This window comes from Ovis aries, chromosome 7, assembly GCF_016772045.2.
Source record: "Ovis aries strain OAR_USU_Benz2616 breed Rambouillet chromosome 7, ARS-UI_Ramb_v3.0, whole genome shotgun sequence".
Classification (NCBI taxonomy): Eukaryota; Metazoa; Chordata; class Mammalia; order Artiodactyla; family Bovidae; genus Ovis; species Ovis aries.
In genome coordinates this window covers 41,018,401-41,035,063 of record NC_056060.1, presented here as the reverse complement: position 1 = coordinate 41,035,063, position 16,663 = coordinate 41,018,401, and the positions used below count along the sequence as shown (strand labels likewise).

At 36.5% G+C, this 16,663-nt stretch overlaps 1 protein-coding gene across 2 annotated transcripts in view; it reads left to right on the top strand.

The window, feature by feature from the left end:
* Positions 1–16,663, top strand: part of NEMF (nuclear export mediator factor) — a 57,874-nt gene that overhangs the window by 33,789 nt on the left and 7,422 nt on the right. The window contains exons 18-26 of one of the 2 annotated variants that reach the window (XM_004010504.5): positions 360–422; positions 5,205–5,317; positions 6,633–6,690; positions 7,158–7,216; positions 7,295–7,415; positions 8,953–9,229; positions 9,980–10,022; positions 10,171–10,220; positions 12,302–12,455. In XM_004010504.5, the coding sequence (XP_004010553.2) occupies positions 360–422; positions 5,205–5,317; positions 6,633–6,690; positions 7,158–7,216; positions 7,295–7,415; positions 8,953–9,229; positions 9,980–10,022; positions 10,171–10,220; positions 12,302–12,455 (938 nt within the window). Of the gene's footprint in view, positions 1–359; positions 423–5,204; positions 5,318–6,632; positions 6,691–7,157; positions 7,217–7,294; positions 7,416–8,949; positions 9,230–9,979; positions 10,023–10,170; positions 10,221–12,301; positions 12,456–16,663 lie in introns of both variants that reach the window. The other variant, XM_012181318.4, reaches the window with a different exon arrangement.

The following is a 16,663-nucleotide window of genomic DNA, read 5'->3' as shown; positions in this document are numbered from 1 at the left end:
AGCCTGTCTAGGCCTAGACTGGGAACTGGCATTTGGTCATGTCTGCCACATTCTCTTGGTCAAGGGGTAGGACCATATTTGAGTGACAAGGAAGTGGACTCCACCTCTTGATGCAGCTTCAGGGTCATAGAGCAGAGAGGTGTGGACAGAGGGAGGGAGAAGAACTATGACCATTTTATCTGCCTTATTAGCATAGCTTTCCTCTGAGGAGGCCTATGAGAAATCCTCCCACGGTGGGAGATGGTCTTTTCTTTATTTATTTTCTTATACATTTTGGGTTTTGAACGCTTTAAACAATAAGTAAACAATTTCAACTTAAACAGAAATAAGACTTACAGTACTATTTATTTGTTTTAAAGGGGACATTTATGTCCATGCTGACCTTCATGGAGCAACTAGCTGTGTAATTAAGAATCCAACAGGTAATGTAATTCATTCTGTTATTCAGAACTTTTGTTTAAACTATTTTTAGTATAAGAGAAAAAACACTAATAGGGGTAAGGGACACTTTATTATAATGATGTTTCAGTCCATCAGTAAGATATAGAGTAGAAATAAAACAGAAAGACTGTAGAGAAAATCAATAAAACCAAAGTTAGTTCTTTGAAAAGATCAATAAAATTGACAAACCTTTAACTATACTAACTGAAAAAATAAGATTCAAATTCCTAAAATCTGTAGGACTTTTAAAGAAGACTGAAATTCAGTCCTTCATAAACTCTTCCAAAAGACACAAGAGACAGGAACTTTCTAACTCATTCTTTGGGACCAGTATTACCCTAATAACAAAACCAGACAAAGATATCACAGTGAAGGAAACCACTGATCAGTATCACTTATGAATAGAGACACAAAAATCCTCAACAGACTATTAGGAAATTGAATCTAGCAGTATATTATAAGGATTATACATATGATAAAATGGGATTTATTCCCAGGAATGCAAGGTTAATTTAACATATGAAAATTAATCAGTGTAATACAGTATATCAGTAGAACAGAGGACAAAAACCACATGATGATCTCAACTAATGCAAAAAAGCCTTAAAGCCTTTGGTGGTAATCTAGTACTCATTTGTGATAAAAATACTCAACAAACTAAGAATAGAAGGACATGTCCTCAAGTTGGTAAATAACATCTATAAAAAATTCACAGCTAAAAATCATGCTTAATTGGGAAAGACTGAGAGCTTTTCCCCCAAGATCAGGAATAAGATGAGCACATCTGTTGTTGCCTTGCTTCTGCTCAACATCATATGGAGGTTCTGAGTAGGCAGTTAGGCAGTGAAAAGTTTAAAATATCCAGATTGGTAAGGAACAGATAGAAGTGTCTCTGTTTGCAAATGGCATAATCTTACATATTTAAAACCTTAAGGAATCCACCAAAAATTATTAGTTAACAAGTTCAACAGTATCTAGGATATAAGGTCAGTATATAAAATGTCAGTTATGTTTTTATATACTAGTAATTAATAATATTAAGAGGAAATTAATAAAACATTCTCTTATAACAGCATTGAAGAAGAATAAAATATTTAGTAACAAATTTACCAAAAAGTAAGACATATACACCAAACTACAAAACATCATTGAAAGAAATTAAAGAAGATCTAAATAAATGGGAAGATTTCCAATGTTTATAAATTGGAAGTCTTAATATTGTTCTGATGGCAGTGTTTCCCACACTAATCAACAAATGTGGTGCAGTCTCTCTCACCACTGCCTGTTTTTGCAGAGATAGACAAAATTCATCCTAAAATTCATGTGGAAATGCAGAGAAACCAGATTAGCCAAATCATTGTTGAAAATGGAGAACAAAATTGGAGTCCTCACACTTCCTCAAAACCTCCTACAAAACAGCTGTCAGTGTGGTATCAAGACAGTGAGTGTGGTATTGGTATGAGAATGAACTGATAGATTAATAAAGAGAATTGAGATTCCTTGTTTATAGTCAGTTGATTTTTAGCAAGGGTGCCAAGGCCATTCAGGAAGGATAGAATAATCTTTTCAACAAATAGGGCTGGGGCAATTAATATCCATGTGCCAAAGAATGAAGTTAGAAATAGGAACTTCCTACCACTTATAAAAATGAACTCAAATACATCATAGACCTAAATTTAAGAGCTAAAACTCTAAGACTATTAGAAGAATATTGGCTCTGGAAGTCATTGGCTTTGGTGTCATTTTAGATATGACATCAAAAGCATAAGCAGCCAAAGAAAAAAACGTAAATTAGAGTTATGCAAAAACTAAACCTTTAATTCAAAGGATTCTGTCAAAAAAATTAAAAGACACTCCACAGAAATGGGAGAAAATATTTTCAAATCGTTTATCTGATAAAGGACCAATATCCAAAAAACTCTAGAACTGTTTTGACTCAACAGTAGAAAGGCAATTTTATTTTATTTTTAAATTTTTATTTATTTATTTTTATTTTTTATTTATTTATTTTTTTAAAATCTTTAATTCTTACATGCGTTCCCAAACATGAACCCCCTCCCACCTCCCTCCCCATAACATCTCTCTGGGTCATCCCCATGCACCAGCCCCAAGCATGCTGTATCCTGCATCAGACACAGACTGGCGATTTGATTCTTACATGATAGTATACATGTTAGAATGCCATTCTCCTAGCTAGAAATTACATAAAAACATCATACTGCAAACACTGAATCCAACCAAAATTACTATCAATATGAGAGAGTGGGAGAATGGGAAGTATACAATGTTGTGTGTGGGGGTGATTGTGAAAGAGAGGTCATAATTCATATGGAAAGTTGAATAGATAATGACTAAAAGCAAGGTCCTATTGTATAGCACAGAGTTCTATATTCAATATCCTATGATAAACCATAATAGAAAAGAATATTTTTAAAAAGAATGTCTATATATATGTGTGTGTAACTTAATCACTTTGTTGTACAGAAGAAATTAACATGACAATGTAAATCAACTATACTTCAATTAAATAGAAAATAAATATATCATGACTAAAACTGAAAAAAAAAAAAAGAATGCCATTCTCCCAAATCATCCCACCCTCTCCCTCTCCCTCTGAGTCCAAAAGTCCGTTATACACATCTGTGTCTTTTTTCCTGTCTTGCATACAGGGTCGTCATTGCCATCTTTCTAAATTCCATATATATGTGTTAGTATACTGTATTGGTGTTTTTCTTTCTGGCTTACTTCACTCTGTATAATCAGCTCCAGTTTCATCCATCTCATCAGAACTGATTCAAATGAATTCTTTTTAATGGCTGAGTAATACTCCATTGTGTATATGTACCACAGCTTTCTTATCCATTCATCTGCTGATGGACATCTAGGTTGTTTCCATGTCCTGGCTATTATAAACAGTGCTGCGATGAACATTGGGGTACATGTGTCTCTTTCAATTCTGGTTTCCTTGGTGTGTATGCCCAGCAGTGGGATTGCTGGGTCAGAAGGTAGTTCTATTTGCAATTTTTTAAGGAATCTCCACACTGTTGTCCATAGTGGCTGTACTAGTTTGCATTCCCACCAACAGTGTAGGAGGGTTCCCTTTTCTCCACACCCTCTCCAGCATTTATTGCTTGCAGACTTTTGGATCACAGCCATTCTGACTGGTGTGAAGTGGCACCTCATTGTGGTTTTGATTTGCATTTCTCTAATAATGAGTGATGTTGAGCATCTTTTCATGTGTTTGTTAGAGAAAGGCAATTTTAAAATGAACAGTTTTTAAAATGTCAAATAGATGTTTCTCTAAAGATATACAAGTAGCCCACAAGCACATGATAAGATGCTCGGCATCATTCATCCATTAAGGAAATGCAAATCAAAACCACAGTGAAATGCCACTTAACACCCACAAGAATAGTTGAAAAACACAGTGGAAATTCCTAGCGGTCTAGTTATTAGAACTCCAAGCTGTCTGTGCTGAGGGCTCGGGTTCAGTCACTGGTTAGGGAAGAAAATTCCACAAGCCACACAGGGTGGGGAAAAATCCAAATAAAAAAGCCAAAAACAGTAATGAGTTGGTGAAGTGGTGGAGAGACTGGACTCTTTATACACTGCGGGTGGGAATGGACAATGATCTAGCTGCAATAGGAAAGAGTTTGATAGTTTCTGAAAAAGTTAAACATAGTATTTACCATGTGACCCACTCTTAGATATGTACCCAGGATAATTTAAAATGTGTCCAAACTTGTGTGCAAATACTTACAGTAGCCAAGAAATGGAAATACCCTGTATCTCTGTTGTTACTGTTGTTTAGTCACTAAGTTGTGTCCCATTCATTGTGACCCCATAGCCCACCAGGCTCCTCTGTCCATGGGATTTCCCAAGCAAGAATACTGGAGTGGGTTGCCATTTCCTTCTCCAGGGGATTTTCCCAGTGCAGGGATCAAACCTGAGTCTCCTGCATTGGCAAGTGGATTCTTTACCACTGAGCAACCAGGGAATCCCCAACCTGTATCTCTGTCAGTTGATAAATAGATACAATGTGGTGTATCCATAAAGTAGAATATTATTCAGTCTTAAAAGGAAATGAAGTATTGACAAATGCTCTAACATGAATGAACCTTGAAAACATGCTAAGTGAAAGAAGCCAGGTATATATGATTCCATTTATATGAAATCCCAAAATAGGAAAATCCATAGCGACAGAAAGTAGATTAGTGATTGCCAGTGGCTGGGAAAAATGTAAAGTGACTGTAAATAGATACAGAATTTCTTTTGCAGATGATGAAAATGTTCTGGAATTAATAGTAATGATTGTATAGCTTTATGAATATATCAAAACTCAGAATTGTATACTTTAAAAGTGAATTTTATAGTATGTGAATTATATCCTAGTTTTAAAATATTTGAATTCTTAGGGATCTGTTAATATGCTCTTGATTTTTACTTTTTAGGTAATATAGTAATTCTGGTGGTCTTTAACCTTTAAATAGGTTTTTCTAAATTATCCTTTCTAGAATGAGGTTAGAATTACTGATAAAAGTGAAAGGATATTTTCTGAACTTATTTACTTAGACCATTTAAAAACCTGCTCTATAAATACATTTTTAAAATAAAAATAGTAACTTCATACACTGTTGAAGTTAAAGTGTGATATTGTTATTTAAAATATAAGAAATGAACCTGTCATCCTGTATATGGTTTTCATGTCTTGCTCTAGAAAGTCCATACTTCGGTACTGAAACATTGTAGTATCATTATTACAGGAGAACCGATTCCCCCTCGGACCTTGACTGAAGCTGGCACAATGGCTCTTTGCTACAGTGCTGCTTGGGACGCTCGAGTTATCACTAGTGCTTGGTGGGTGTACCATCATCAGGTAATAAGGGCTGTGGTCCTGTTTCTTAATTTAGTGAGAATGGTAACTGTTCCAAATTTTGAGGGTATGGAATTGAACAAGGCAGATAAAGTACCTTGTGATGGAGTTGACATTTTGATATTGAAGAAAAATATATAGTGGCAGGTAACAAAGTTTTTTTCAAAGCATAGTAAGGGGATAGTGATATAGGCTACCATTTTGAATATAGTGTCAGGGAGAGCCTTTCTGGAAGGGTAAGATTTGAGCAGAAACTTAGAGCAATCCATGCAGTTATATGGGATAGACTGTTCCAGTTATTACTGGCACACTGACCTAAAAGGTCTTTCACCTGTTCATCTTTGTTGAAATTTTCTGAATTCTCTTTGGCTTTTCCTGTAAAGTAGGTTATCAGTGGTGAGTGGTTATCAGTGGTGGGTGGGTGTTTTTTTTTGTTTTTTTTTTTTCATATACCCTTGGTTTTAGTAATTGCCATTTTTTTGTGGTTAATGCTATTTTCTTGATGGTACTTCATTCTATATATGATTTCACATTGCTTTTCAAAGTCTTAATGTTATACAACAAGATTAAAAAAGGTCAATACTAGTATTCTCCCTTAGATTTAGTTTCATTTTATATTTGTTTTTATTTGTTTTCTGCTGTGCTGTGATACTGTGTTCTTAGGAAATTAATATCACTTCTGGGGTTATTTCTGCCTTTTGTACAGTGTAATAAAAATGGCTTTAATTCTTTTATGAATAGATTTTTTTAGTGTGCTTTTAATCCCTTGCATACCTATATTAAAGATACTCTCAGATTTGCTCGTTTCACAGATGTGTAAAATTTTTTTTAGTTGTGGAATTATATTGCTCACTTCCTATTTTGCCAAGTTAGAATATATTTTTAAAAATAAGCTATTATCCTTATTTACTAAAATGAAAAGTTATTTCATTACCCCCCCCAATAAATAAGATGAAAGATTATTTCATCCGCCCCCCACCCCCCCCACAACCGGCCACAAAAAAAGTCATCTCAGGAAAGGATTTAATGTAATAAATAGAGTTAATATAATATAGTTTTATACCTTTCTGTTAAGCTTGGTCCATGGTATTTGACAATGATTGATGTAGTATATCCTTCGTTATTTCTTCTCTTTGTTACCGACAAAGTTACACCTATCTTTGAAGAGATATTTATCCTTTCAGTGTTAAGAATTTTTGCTGAATTATAAACTTTTCAGGACATACTGCTGTTTGCTTTAATATGGCTTTACTTTCTCAGGTGAAAATTTTAAAAATGTGTTTAAGACAAGAGTATAATGTATCATTGTGTTTCTCAGGTATCTAAAACAGCACCAACTGGGGAATATTTGACCACAGGAAGCTTCATGATAAGAGGTAATGACTTGTCAGTGGATTGTGGAGACAGGTTTGAAGACCATCTGCTAACATTCTCAGAGCAGAAACTAATAATTCTGATTTCATATATGAAGTATGTTATTAAGGAAGATTTTACTGTGGTTTGGCAAATTTAGCATTTGACATGTTCATGCCATATATATTTTTATTAATAACAATGTCCTTTCACATAGTTTATGTTTATAAGGGTAAGAAAGTAAATAGCATGACCTTTTTTCTAAAAATAGATTATTCAGGATCTGGCTAACCCAGAAGATGAGAGCAAGCATTCCTATTTTTTCTTTCTTAATTCTTATTCCTATACATAATGCCAAAGTCTGTTAATGGAAAATGTTGCTTGATGACAGCAAAAAAAAAAAAAAGAACACATTTGACTACTGTATCAGATACCTTATAAGCATAAAATGCAGAAAATGGATTTTTTTAAATGTACATTATCTTTGCAGGAAAAAAGAATTTCCTTCCTCCTTCACATCTAATGATGGGGTTTAGCTTCCTCTTTAAGGTATTCTTCTTTTTTTTTTCCCCTGATTTTTACTAGTCTTACCTAACGTTCCACCAATGAAAAGAACTGTTTCTGTAGGTAGATGAGTCTTGTGTTTGGAGACATCGGGGTGAACGAAAAGTCAGAGTGCAGGATGAAGACATGGAGACACTGGCAGGTTGTACAAGTGAACTCATATCAGAAGAAATGGAACAACTAGGTAGTATACAGATTTTAATAAAGTAGCTTATAATGTTTTCCATTGTCTAGTTTTGCTTCTGAATTTTTAGAAGATCGTCTCTTTTGGGATAATTAAAATTTCAAAAATACCCAGCTTGTTATCAACCTTATTGAATTTTCGTTTTTTGAAATGTTCAGTATACTTCTAGTGAATTATAAAGTGTTTAATTGAATCCATAACCAATACTTGAATGTATGTTTATATTGTAAAACTTCAATATTTAATGCATACATATATGCTAGGTCGCTTCAGTGTGTCCAACTCTTGGCAGCCCTGTAAACTGTAGCCTGCCAGGATCTCCTGTCCATGGGATTCTCCAGGCAGGAATACTGGAGTGGGTTGCTGTGGTCTTCTCCAGGGGATCTTCCCGACCCAGGGTTCAAACCCAGGTCTCTCAGGTCTCCTGTGTTGACAGGCGAGTTCTTTACCACTAGTGCCACCTGGGAAGCCCAGTATTAATGAGTAATAATACATAAATGTGTTTATCAGAGATAGACTCAGGTATATATAAATAAGTATTTACTTTTGGATTTAGGATTTAGAAACAATACAAAGATGAGTTATTATACATGCAGTTTCTTATGAGAATTTACCTTGATTTAATAATATATTTGCTTCAAGTAGAGAGCAGCTATGGTTGCTGGAATAAATTCACCTGCCTACCTAAAGGAACTAGGGAATATATGCCCTCGAAATTATTTTTACATATTCTACAGTCATTGCTTTTTAAGAATATCTCATTGTTTCACTTAACAACTACTGTTGTATATGATTGTTTTATTTAATTTTCACCATGTTCCTGACATGAATACTTTATTTACATTATTTTTTATTGAATTCTCACAACCATCCTTGGTTGGTGGCATCTCATTTTTATAGGTGAGGTTCCTGGAGAAGATGCAGGAAACACGGGTTCGATCCTTGATTCAGGAAGATCCCCTGGAGGAGGGCATGGCAACCCACTCCAGTATTCTTGCCTGGAGAATCCATGGACAGAGGAGCCTTGTGGCCCTCAGGTCATAGGGTTGCAAAGAATTGGATGTGACTGAAGCAACTGAGCGCACACACATGCACAACTGGACCATATTATTACCACTAGATGGTGTTCCTTTTGCAAAAGTGTGAACACTTGGCTGTGTGCCAGCTACATAACTTGTTTTATTTCATTTCAGTTCTCATGCGCAAATTATGATAAAATTGGCAGAATTTCTATAACTGCTTCTATTTTTCTCATTTTGGAAATAACAAAGACACGATACAGTTTTCATTGCAGAAATGATTGCAATGTCTAAAAAATTTATTGTGGTATAGGATCTTGGAGATCCTTTATTCCAGTCAATTCCTGATACAGAGTATCCTTTTATCTAAGTGTAACCTTTGGGGAGGATCCAGTATTTTTCTGGTGATGTTTTGGAGAAGGAGGGAGTGAATAGAATATTTTTATGAAGTTTTCAAGGAAATCATCTAACTTGGTTGTGACGATAGCACTCTGACTTTCCTTATTGTAATTTAGCAGATGGGGGTGAAAGTAGCAGTGAAGAAGAAAAAGACGAATTACATGAAACTCCTGTGGAAGTGGAGCTCGTGACTCAGGTTGACCAAGAGGATATTACTATTCAGAGTGGTGGCAATGAAGTAAATGAACTAATTCAGGAAGAAAGCTCTGAAGATGAAGGAGAATCTGAGGGGGTGGTAAAAGATCAGGAACCTGTTGGTGAAATGAAGGATGAAGGAGAAGAGACATTAAATTATCCTGATACTTCCATCGACTTGTCCCACCTTCAGTCCCAAAGGTAATTTCAAAGCCATAATTTTCAGTCTTATTTTGTAAGCTCGGAGTGATGACCTTATAAAAATAATGCCCAGATTGACTTCAGTGCTTTTACCCTCCATTGTCCTCTGATCTTACTGTGTGTTCACCATTTGATAAGGGGGTAGAACTCTCTTAAATTCTCAGGACCCAGGGTAGAAAAATACAGTAAATATGAAAGTTGCCAAACTAGATGAAAATAGAGACAAGTTAATGTTTATAAATTCTAATAATAAAAAGGCTATTACACTTTTTTTTTTAAAGGGTGTCTTAAGTCTTTAATGTCTCACAGATCACTAAGTAAACACCACCATAGCTATAAAAACTTTATTAAGTAGTTAAGAAAGGCTTAGGAGTCAGACCAGTATTGAGTCTTAAAGTGGGTCCTTGGGCAAGTGACTGAGTCTAAGCTTCAGTTTCCTTCTTGGTGAAGACAGAATGGTACCACCCTTCATAGGGTTTTTGTGAAGGTTATATGCATGTAAAGCATCTCGCAGTGCCTGGCATATTATAGGTGTCCAATACATGTCAGCTATTTAAGAATATAAAGTGAGACAATGAGCAGTTTTTTTTAGGATGAGCAATTTGATTATACTTTTTCTCATTTTGCCAAATTTGAAAAGGTATAGCATTGCCAGTAATTAATTAGGAGAGTGATATGGGAATGTTTGGGGTCTTTGTAACTGAATGCCTGTAAAGGCTTGTGGACTCCTCTTTCTGTTTGTTTCCATAGGTCCCTCCAGAAATTGTCTTCAAAAGAGGAAACTTCTAATATGGTAACATTTTTCTTCAGAGTATTTTGAAGAACATCATGTCATTCTCAATAAATAATAATTTTCTATTTCTTAATTTTGGCTTTTGAAAAATTAACAGCAGTGATGTTATTGTTTGTATTTGCTTGTGTTTTTCTCTTAATTTTAATAGAGTGACAGTAAATTGCAGAGCCGAAGGCATTTGTCAGCCAAGGAAAGAAGGTAAATATACTTGTGTTATTTAACTGAAAAGCATCTATTTCTTATAATTGACAGTTTGGTTATGACAGATTGCTTGGCTGTTATAAAGATCTCATTAAAATTACCAAGATTTAGCACAAATTTTGTTTTGTTTTTTACATTCAGCTCTAATAGGTTTTTCTCTTTTAAGGGCCTAGTCTGCCACTATAATCAGATAGGTCAAGTAACACAAAACAGACCTTCTATTACATGAACATGTACGGTAATAATTGCAGTATATTAAATAGGCTGATTCTATGATACTATTGACAGAAGTGAAGAGGAATACAGGCATACCAAATTTTATTGTGCTTTGCAGATTTTTAATTTTTTTTAACATATTGAAGGTTTATGGTAACTCTGTATGGAGCAAATCTATTGCCATCGTTTTTCCAACGTCATTTGTTTACTTCATGTCTCTGATCATATTTTGATAATTCTTGCAGTGTTTCAAGCTTTTTATTATTAATTGCTCAGGTGATCTGTGATCAGTGAACTTTGTTTCTATTATAAAGCGATTATGAGGCACTGAAAGCTTAGGTGGTGGTATTTTTTTTTTACCAATGAAGTATTGATTAAGGTATATAATTGCTTTTTAAAGGCATATTGCTTTGCACACTTGATAGACAACAGGGTAGTGTAAGCATAAATTTATCTGCACTGGGAGAGCAAGAAATTCATGACTTGCTTTACTGCAGTAGTCACTTTACTGCAATGGTCTGGAACAGAAATTGTAATATTTCTGAGGCATGCCTGCACTGAAATTAGGCAATTTTTATGTAAGAGGAAGACTTGGGGGTTTCTTCCCCTGTCTTTTTTTTTTTTTTTTCCCTTTAATATAATAGGGCTTAGATGGCAAACAGGAAAAGATAAAGAGTGAAAGGACAACCAAGACAACTACTGCAGGGTGAAAAAGACTACAACTGGTAAAGCACTCCAGAAAGAGGCCCTAGGTTGGAATGGACAATAAACCCTTCTGTTTGATAATCTTTACAAATTATAGAAAACTGAGTGCTGGTATTTATGAGTATGGTATCATGCTAGATATTATGGTAGTATGCAAAGAGGGAAAATAGAAAGTTTGTGCCTTCAAGAAGCTTTTGAGTCCTGGATTCAAGAAATAGCCATAAGTCTGTAAATAGTGTTATCTGAAAAGTGATATCGTATTTCAGGAATAAGAATTTTTTGTGCATTGGAGTGTTTTGGGAAATACCATCAGAAGTTTTTACCTTGAAGATATAGTTGCATCTTAGATAATGCAAGTTAAGGTCAGAAACTTCAAGGAGTATTAGTATGATCAAAGACAGGGAAGTGGTAGGTATTTGGAAGTAATGTTGAGAGTGCTTTGGGGAAATGGATAAGTAGATTGAGGTGGAAGGAACAAAATGTTCATGTTTGTGAATTGATAGTGAAATTGAATCAAAAGTGGAGAACCTAGAATAACAAGCTAAGTGTTTTAGACTTATCTTAAAAGTGATGTGAGGAGGACTTTGGGGAGATTTTGAATGGGAATGTGACATAGGTAAACAATAACGGAGAATTAATGTATAAGTTCATGTAGAACAGATTATGGGGAAAATATGGAGGAAGTCTGGGTGGTAAGTGATAAGGACTTGGACTAGAGCAGTGGCATTGGGAATGTGATTGCACAGTAATAGGATTTTCCTTTCCTCTTTATTTTCTAAGATCCATTTATTCCACTAACAGACCACAAATGTTTTACTGAATATTTAACATCTGCCAAGGCCATGGTGATACAAAGACTACAAATTCCTTTGCCTGGCCATCAAGGTGTTGAGGGATTAAATGTGGCTACTGAATCAGGATAAGTCAAGTATGACAGTGTGTTAAGCCTCGATGCCAGGAAGAATCATACATGCATGAAAGAAAATTTTTTAGCTTTTTCTTAAGTGATGACTTACACTCCATTTATACTGTAGCCTGGTGATAACAAGTTAAGCAGAAGGCATGACCTCATACATGTTCCCTTCTGCATGTCATTTTTTTAGGGTATTAATTTGAAATTCTAAGATTAAGATATTTTCCATTTCATTCATATTTAGGGAAATGAAGAAAAAGAAGCTTCCAAATGACTCAGGGGATTTAGAAACGACAGAAGGAAAGGACAAAGAAAAAGACAATGCTCTACACATTGAAACTCATCAGAACACAAGCAAAAATGTCCCGGTTGTTCAGCCAATGAAACGAGGACAAAAGGTAATATTTAGCACTATATGATTCACAAGTGAAGTTGTGAGGTTCCTTTTTTAAGGTTTAAGTGAAACGGAATAATCTTGTGTGACTTCCTTTGAAAATTAGTTGAAAAGATAGTGTTAAGGAGCATAGAGATCACTTTCTGTTCTTTTAAGATCATCTATACAGAAACTCTCAAGTTATGTAGAAGAGGAACAGGAGATTGATTTATTTGCCAGGGACACTCAGCTAAAAACTGGCAGTGCTGATCTGATCATTTAACTTAGTAGTTCCTTTTTCAATTATTAACGCAATTTCGGTTGAAGTGAAGTGAAGTGAGCTCGCTCAGTCGTGTCTGACTCTTTGCCATCCATGGGATTCTCCAGGCAAGGATACTGGAGTGGGTTGCCATTTCCTTCTCCAGGGGAACTTCCCGACCCAGGGATCGAACCCGGGTCTCCCGCATTGCATGCAGGCGCTTTATCCTCTGAGCCACTGGGGAAGCCCCAATTTTGGTTACAGTTCTTAACTATTTTATGAAAGTAGGGGATGAAGAAAGAAGAGGTAGTGGATGTAGACTATACTTTAAAAAATGTAGCTGTGTAGAGATTGTGAACTGATGTATAGGTGTATCTTTAAGAAAATTAAATTCCTTAAAAAAATTTTTTTTTTAAATTTGGTTTTCTGCTGTGGAGTTTATTTTTGGTTGTGCTGGGTATTCACTGCTGCTTGGGCTTTTCTCAAGTTGAGGCAAGCAGGGGCTACTCTCTAGTTGCAGTACACAGACTTCTCATTTCAGTGGCTACTCTTGTAGAGCACAGGCTCTAGGCATGCAAGCTTCACGAGCTGTGGTACATGGACTCAGTTCAGTTCCTGGACCAGGGATGAAAGGGGAAAAAAAATCAATTCTCCCTGTATTACTATGTAAATTCAACATGAAGTCATTCAAAAAAGGATTGAGATTTTTAATTAACATTTGAAAGTTCGTTTGAAAGAATATGTACCAGAGAATAGTTGAGGGAAAGAAGAAGGATGATCTCCCTTGAAAAAGAAGAAGGATGGATCTCCCTTCAGTTCAATTCAGTAGTTCAGTCGTGTCCGACTCTTTGCGACCCCATGAATCGCAGCATGCCAGGCCTCCCTGTCCATCACCAACTCCCGGAGTTCACTCAGACTCACATCCATCGAGTCAGTGATGCCATCCAGCCATCTCATCCTCTGTCGTCCCCTTCTCCTCCTGCCGCCAATCCCTCTCAGCATCAGAGTCTTTTCCAGTGAGTCAGCTCTTCGCATGAGGTGGCCAAAGTACTGGAGTTTCAGCTTCAGCATCATTCCCTCCAAAGAAATCTCAGGGCTGATCTCCTTCAGAACGGACTTGTTGGATTCTCAAGTCTTCTCCAACACCACAGTTCAAAAGCATCAATTCTTCAGCGCTCAGCCTTCTTCACAGTCCAACTCTCACATCCATACATGACTACTGGAAAAACCATAGCCTTGACTAGACGGACCTTAGTCGGCAAAGTAATGTCTGCTTTTGAATGTGCTGTCTAGGTTGGCCATAACTTTTCTTCCAAGGAGTAAGCATCTTTTAATTTCATGGCTGCAGTCACCATCTGCAGTGATTTTGGAGCCCAAAAAGTCTCCCTACTAGGTAATAAGACATTTACTGTTAGACTTTCTAAAACAGAATGGTATTAATGAACGGCCAGGTAGAAAAGTGAAGCAGAATAAAATCTAGACACAGAATGATAAATTGTGTTTTAAAGGGTATGAAGCATTCAAAATTAGTGGCTAGTCATGTTTGAAAAAATACTAAAGTAAATATCTGGTGGAGAAAACAACCATCAATGTAACTGAAAGAAAGGGCAAATTGCACGGTAGGGGGTAGATCAGAGAAATGTTTATGTAAACAAGGGGAATTTTTTCACCCATCAAATTAATAGATAATGTGTATTCAGTCATTCAGTACAAGTTTGAATATATACCATGGGACTTCCAATCAAGAATCCTAACAGTGCATTTACCCTCTGACTCAGCAATTCTTATTTTTAGTCATTTATCTTAAAAAAAGTCGTACGTATGCACTAAGGGTATTCCTCCAGTTGATAGTATTAAGCAGTCTTACTGAGTACTTATCATTTCATCTACAGATGAAGGAGAAGGCAATGGCACCCCACTCCAGTACTCTTGCCTGGAAAATCCCATGGACAGAGGAGCCTGGTGGGCTGCAGTCCATGGGGTCGCAAAGAGTCGGACACAACTGAGCGACTTTACTTTCACTTTTCACTTTCATGCTTTGGAGAAGAAAATGGCAACCCACTCCAGTGTTCTTGCCTGGAGAATCTCAGGGACAGTGGAGCCTGGGGGGCTGCCGTCTATGGGGTCACACAGAGTCGGACACGACTGAAGTGACTTAGCAGCAGTAGCAGCAGCTATAGATGAAATTTAGGCAGTCTGCAAATAATGGCTTTGCTTTTCTTTCTCATGTTTCTTGTACTGACTCAGACATCAGTACAGTGTAGCATAAAAGTAAGAATAGCATGCCTCTTTGTTATAGTAATACAGTAAAGGGACTAATTCTAAGATTTTTAACATTGTAGTATGTTTCTTATGGGTTGTTGGTAGATATCCTTTTCAAAGGGCTAGTTTTAATAATCATGAGTTCAATTTTATTGAATGCTTTTTCTGCATCTATTTTTCTCCCTCAATGAGTTCATATGGTGTAAATTACATAATAAAACCCCCTAATACTGTCCTTGCCTTGTTTGGGTATCTAGGTGATACTAGCTTCATTAAGTAAGTTTGGTACTTTTCCTTTTAGATGCTCTCTAGTACTTTGTATTGGAGAAGGCAATGGGACCCCACTCCAGTACTCTCGCCTGGAAAATCCCATGGACGGGGAGCCTGGTGGGCTGCCATCTATGGGGTCACACACAGTCTGACACGACTGAAGTGACTTAGCAGCAGCAGCAGTACTTTGTATAAATGGAGATCATTTGTTCCTTGAAATTTTTTTTTAGCGATTGGGCCTGATGTTTAGGGATATCTGGCTTCCCTGGTGGCTCAGATGGTAAAGAATCTGCATATAATGCAGGAGACCTGAGTTCCATCCCTGGGTTGGGAAGATCCTCTGGAGAAGGAAACGGCAATCCACTCCTGTATTCTTGCCTGGAGAATTCCATGGACAAGGAGCCTGGCTGGCTACAGTCCATGGGGTCACAAAAGAGTTGGACACAACTGAGCAAGTAACACTTTCAGGGTAGGTTTTGAAGTACTTAATAAATTTCTTTAGTGATCATAACTCCATTCAGGTTTTTTTTTTTTTTTTCAAAGTTGGTTTCCCTAAGTTATATTTTGCCAAGAAACTATTCTTTTTGTTGAGTTTTCCATTTGATGGTTCAGTTTATTGGTAACAGTGTTCATTTTATTCTCAAGTTTTTGCCTTTTTTGTGTGTGTGTGTGTGTGGTGTAATGTACATATAGTGGGCTTCCTGGGTGGCTCAGTGGTAAAGAATCTGCCTGCCTCTGCAGGAGACACAGTGGACCCAGGTTTGATCCCTGGGTTGGGAAGAGCCCTTGGAGGAAATGGCAACCCACTCCAGTATTCTTGCCTGGAAAAATTGTATGGATAGAGGAGTCTGGCAGGCTGCAGTTCATGGGGTCTCCAAGAGTCAGACATGATTCAGTACACATGCTACATATATATAGTAATATGCAGATATTTTGCTTTTAGCTCAGTTTTTATATGCATGTATATCTGTGAAACCAACACCCAGAACACCACCCTTGAATGTTTGTATTACTCCAGAAAGCTCACTCTTGCCCCTTTCTAAATAGTATTCCCACCAGAGGAAAACATGTCTTAATCACAATAGATTATTTTGCCTGTTTTTGAACTTTATGTAGAAAAGCAGTCATCCTTTATACGTTCCTGTCTTACGTCTTTCACTCAACCTTGTGAATCATCCATGTTGCTGTAACAGTTCATTTGCATTGCTAAATAGCGTCTGCCAGTTTCTGTCTACTATATTGTTCGTCATTGAAGACCTGTATCTTTGAGATTCACAAATATGCATTTCTGTCCTGTATAGCTACGAGTGGAAATGCTGGGTTATAGCGCACATGTTGTTTGGCTTAGTAGGTATTATCAGTTTTTCAGGGTACTTGTACCAATTTGCCACCAAGCTGTGTATCCAAGTTCCAGTTGCTTTACGTCGTCACTTTCGTTTGGT